The sequence below is a fragment of the Galeopterus variegatus genome, unplaced genomic scaffold, assembly GCF_000696425.1.
Source record: "Galeopterus variegatus unplaced genomic scaffold, G_variegatus-3.0.2 Scaffold1167, whole genome shotgun sequence".
In the NCBI taxonomy this organism is placed as follows: Eukaryota; Metazoa; Chordata; class Mammalia; order Dermoptera; family Cynocephalidae; genus Galeopterus; species Galeopterus variegatus.
The window spans coordinates 24036-29428 of NW_007727278.1; the positions used below are offsets into that span (position 1 = coordinate 24036).

Below are 5393 nucleotides of genomic sequence, written 5' to 3' on the forward strand. Positions count from 1 at the left end.
GCCCCCTCCCTGGGACAGCTCCCTGGGGCTGCCTGTGCAGCGGCTGCGGGGAGAGGGCTGCTGAGTGGAGTCCCCACTGCTGTGGGGTTGGACAACCATGGTTCTTCTGACTTTGAGACTGAGCCCGGGATTCTGACCCTCACCGTTTTTGCTGGTCTAGCCTGGCGTGTCTTGGGAGTGGGCAAGGTCTTATTCCTGAAGAGCTTTTCTCTCAATAGTGTTTTCTCACTGCTCGTTACTTTATATAAAATTCCTCCTTTATAGATGAATACCTTTAGGTGTTGAGTCGTACCTTCAAGAATTCCCTATTAGACTCCAAATACCCATGAGAGGAGTGGCTTCTCTTTGGGGTGGGGGGATGCTTCTTGGTGAAGTCAGAAGCCTGAGCTGAGCAGGGTTCTTGGGGCGGGGGCCCAGCATGGGAGGAATTGCCCTCTCCATGGGGATCCACTAAGTCCATGATGTGTTTTCCTTTCAATGATGACCTCTTCTGCCATGATGGTTTACAGTCAGAAGACATTTTCCTAGTATACAACCTTAGTGTCCTAAGTCCACGCCTCTCAAACTGGGGGTCTGATGGTATATTCCAGGAGTCCCAAGAATAGTCCCCTTTACTTGGGTTTGAGAAGCTTCAGGACCTGGGTGAGGGTCAGCAGCAGAAGCAGGTGGAGTCAGCCAAGGGGACTGGATCCTGGCGTGGTATATTCCAGGAGTCCCAAGAATGGTCCCCTTTACTTGGGTTTGAGAAGCTCCGGGACCTGGGTGAGGGTCAGCAGCAGAAGCAGGTGGAGTCAGCCAAGGGGACTGGATCCTGGCCCTGCCACTTCTGTGCTGGGTCAGCACCGTGGGCAGGTGTTTTCAGCCCAGTGGATTCTTCATTTGCAAAGTGGGGATGACAATACATACTTCATGGTGACATGAGTCAAGGAGTCTAAGCACTGGCAGAGCACCTGGCACACAGCAGGGTCACTGGCTGCCAAGAGCACTGGGTGTCTGGGGCCCTAGGCCAGTCGCCTCCAGTGACCAGACAGATAGTGTCATTCCTATGTGTTTCATGGGGGAAGCGCCATGGTGCTGCATCACGGGGTCATTGCTGCGGCCCAATCCTGCCTTGTCCTGGCCCACTGACCTCTGCAGCTTGTGGGGGCTTTGGCCCTGCACATGTCCGAGCAAGAAACCTGCCTGCCCTTGGGTCTGCTTGGCAAGGCACCCGGGGACTTGGAGCCCACATGAGAGGCAGCCATGCTTCTCTTGTTTCTCCCACACAAAAAGTTCACCCAGAACTGCCTGACAAGACTTTTCAACATGTACTGATATGAGCACAATTTGTTCCTTTTTTTCAGGATTCAACCATGTAAGTTTTGGGCATGAAATCATTTATTCACTGTTCTGAGGGTAGTTTGTGAAAATTCAGATGTACAGAAGAAGATGGAGTAAGACGCGACAGTGCGTCCCCCTCTCTCATCTCTCTCAGAAACTGGCAAAGGGGGCTGGCAGCCAAGTGGCCGGGAGGTCCTCAGGATGACCCACAAGTCCAGGAAAAGGAGGACTTGCTTTTCTAACCAACATAGTCGGTGAAGAGAGAGCTGAACTCAGGCTTCCTATTGGCCCAGAGTGGGAGGAGCTCGCTCCCTTGGACAGGAAGGAGTGGCCTCTCCAGCCTTTTCACGGGACTCTGTCCAGTGGCCGTGCTGCCTAAAGGGGCCCCTGTCCTAACACTCCTGGGACCATTAGCGGAAAAGATCTCACACAGGGAGGGTCCAATCTCCCACATTCTTTCAACTACCACTTTTTGTTAAAATGCCACTTTGTTGGTGGTGCTGGGGGAGGGATGGTCTCTCTTTGGGCCCAGCAGTGGGGATGAGGCCAGCCCCACAAGGGCCCTCAGGTTTGGAGGGCCTGAGGGGAGCTGGCCATATCTACAGCCCTCCTGACCCTCCATCCAGGTGGTCTTCAGACCTCACATATTTTCTGCCTGTACCACAAAAGCTGGCCTAGGAGATGGCACTCCTTTGTTCTGGAAACAGTCCTCCCTGAGATCTACCCTCCTCCTACCCAGCCAGCCCTGCCTTACTTGCACAGGATAGCGTCTTGGTCCGACAGGGCTTCGTAGACACATGGGTCATTTTCTTCCAGTGTCCAGTGTCCAGTGACCACCACCACGAGACCCAGCAACAGGGCTGCTGTGGCCAGCCTCATCGTCCAATCCATGGGCACCTGGAATGGAAGGAGCCTTCAGAGCAGCTGGACCCTTCACAGGGGGCTCCCTTCCCACTGCCAGTGCCCCCACCCCAGGGGCCCACCTGGTGGGACAGAGACCTCTGGTAAGCAGACAGAAGGGCAGGCAGCTGTCTGAGCTCCAGCAGGTAATCCACCACCCGGACACGACTATCTTGGGAGCACCTGGGCCTCCTCCAAGCTGGACTCAGTGTGCCAGGGGAGGGGCCCCAGCCAGGGCCTGGCTTTGCTGTAACTCTCACTCACTCTGGCAGCGGGCTGCAAAGTAGAAGTGCTTATATAAGCCTCTCAGGGCAGCTCCTCATCCTGGCCTGGCACTTGCCCATGTGTGGTCACTTGGCCGAGGGACAGCCTGCTCCTTGGGCCTCAGGGCAAACCCTGGGAAGGCGGTGACTCCAGGCTTAGGGTTGGGGGTTGGGGCTGGGGTTTGGCTGGTCTGTGCCCCTCAGACCAGCTCTGCCTCTCCTGCCCCCAGTTCCTCCACCACCTGTCTCCACAGCTCCGGGCTGTCTGAAGGTAGAAGTGGTTGGACATGGTGACCCTGTGTAGGAGGGGCTGCCGCACAGGGTGGGGGCCGAGGTGATCAGCCCTGAAGGGCCAGCTGAGGACAGAAGAGTGCGTCCTGCTGCATTTCATAGCTGTGCTGAACTCAGCACTCTCCCAAAATAATAGTCTCCGGAGAAGGAGAACTGCGGAGCTGCTTGGCTCATCTGGGAAAGGGGCAGCCTGTCCCAGCCCTGCTCTGGGAGGAAGGAAGGCTGGCAGAGGTGCCTGCATTCCCTGGGGGAACAGTCCTGCAACAAGGCATGTTTGGGATGCTGATTAGAACCAGAGCAGGCCGGGGGAGGACGGAAGGTGCCCTCCCACAGCCTTCTGATGGATCTGCTCTCAGGGCGGGGTTCGGGGGATTGTTCCACAGCTGGAATTCAGGAGTCCTGGCTTCTGCTCTGAGCTCTGCTGGGGCTGCTGGGGAGGCCACTGTGCCCCCCTAGAATGCACTGTGTCTCCCTTTCAAAAACAAGTAAAATGACTCTGTCAGCCAGTGCCTTGCTAAAGAAGATGAGATCATACTTATAAAGTGCACGCAGCTAGATCTTCACAGAAAGTACTTTTGGCTTAGCCTCCTTTTCAATTCATGCTCGCAGGATCCCTACCTCTAGCATAAAGCCCTCCTTTTGGGGTGCAAATTAAACACATTTCTCAATCTTTAGGGTTCCTAAAGTACAACTAGGGTTCTCCCACAGAGAACTTATTCCCAAGATCTCCCCTACTGGGAAGTGTCTCACAATACCAGGATCCCTACCTCTAGCATAAAGCCCTCCTTTTGGGGTGCAAATTAAACACATTTCTCAATCTTTAGGGTTCCTAAAGTACAAGTAGGGTTCTCCCACAGAGAACTTATTCCCAAGATCTCCCCTACTGGGAAGTGTCTCACAATAACCTCTTCATGAGATCATTGTGAGAATGAAATGAAATAAATTATGTAAAGCGTTCAGGAAGGCACCTGGCACATACTGAATGCTCAGTACTTTATGGATAGTGCAGGTGTTATGTTCTTCCACAGATCCATTCATGTACTCATTCATTCATTTGATTCATTCCACCAATAGGTACTGAGCATCTCCCATGCACCTGGCCACATGCCGGGCCCTGGGGTATAGGTTGAGCATGGTCCCTGTCTTCTTGTGGCTCACAGGACAGCCAGAGGCAGAGGACAATGCTGCCAGAACGGTTACCCAAGGCCAAGAGACTCTAGAGAAGCCAGAACTTTCCTGAGTGCCAACAGCTCTTAGCCCAGACAGTGAGAGGCTGCCTGGAGGTGGGGGAGAGTCCAGGGGGCAGGGTTGCTCCTGTTGAGCCCACTCACAACAGCAATTCTCCCTTACTTTATGTGCCAGGCACTTTTATCATTGATATCCTCATGCCAGCCCTCTGAAGGGTACTATTATCATCCCATTTTACAGAGGGGAAAGACTGAGGCACAGAGAGGTTAGTCCTGGGATTTGAACCCAGGCAGTCTAACTCCAGAGTCCATGCTCTTAACCACTCTGCTCCGCTGCCCGCTGCTGCCACTCTGTTGTCCTCCCACTCACTTCCTCTCTATTCCTTTGTTCTTGGGATAAGGCCCAGAATCCTCTACGTGGCTCACAATGCCCTGTGAAATCTGGCTCTTCCTGCCTCTCTAGCCTGTCTCTCCACCCTCACCTCTCACACGTGAAGTCCAGCTGGCCCCTGAGCTCCTCTTTGCCCTGGGACCTTCATACACACACACACCCTTCCCACCCCTTTTGGTGGGAAGTTGAAACGTCATTTCCTCGGAGAAACTTGCTCTGACCCCCAGACTCGATTAGATTCCTGTAGACACAACCAAAGCACTTATTTCTTTCCTTATTATACTTACATGTTTGTAATGAATTATTCTGTAATTATTTGCTTAGAAATTGTCTCCCCCACCTCCTGCATGCTCACCCCAGCTTCTGGGAGGAGGTACCGTATCTGTGTCCAGCATTCCAAGCCCCACACATGGCGTATATAAATTGCTAAATAAAATTCTTATTTGAATGCTTGGTGCACTTGCCACTTGTATTTCTGATAGTCCTTATTTTCACTTAACAGCTTATAAGTCTCTATAAACACCAGTAGGAAACTAGCCACTTAACTTGGCACCTAGCCCTGGATCCCTTTTGCTTGTTTATCTAACCTTCTCTGGTCTGTTTTCATACAGACAGATCTGGCAGAATGCAGTGGTTCACAGTATTTTCAAACCTGACCTTTCTCTCGGGGATTCACAAGACTTTGCTTCATACTTGAAGTCCGAGATCTGGGAGCCACGCATGAGCCCTGGGAGGCACAGCTCCCCTCCCTATCTCCAGCTGGTTGTTGCTAGATTCCTCGGTTCCCACCCTCAAATCCCCAATCTCTTCCTTCAGTCACCTGGGCTGGGACCACCTCCAAACACCATCAGTGAGGCCAAGCCTGTTGGCTTCCTGAGATGCTTTGGTCCCTGCAGCCATCAGGATCTGCTGGACCAGGGGTTCTGGATCTCTCAGCCCCTCTCTCATCCCTCCAGGCCTCCTGGGTCTGACACCCTTCACCACTGCCCAGGCCTCACCTCCTTTCTCTATCCAGACCCAGGCTCTCACTCTTTTCTTCCC

At 53.2% G+C, this 5393-nt stretch overlaps 1 protein-coding gene across 1 annotated transcript in view; it reads right to left on the reverse strand.

Moving 5' to 3' along the window:
• Window positions 1-2386, reverse strand: part of PEBP4 (phosphatidylethanolamine-binding protein 4) — a gene marked incomplete at its 3' end in the record, with an annotated part of 7113 nt that extends 4727 nt beyond the window's left edge. The window contains exons 1-2 of the mRNA XM_008575281.1: window positions 2304-2386; window positions 2075-2217 (exon numbers count right to left, since the gene is read on the reverse strand). Of these exons, the coding sequence (XP_008573503.1) occupies window positions 2075-2211 (137 nt within the window). The remainder of the gene's footprint in view (window positions 1-2074; window positions 2218-2303) is intronic.
• Between the last annotated feature and the right edge of the window lie 3007 nt (window positions 2387-5393).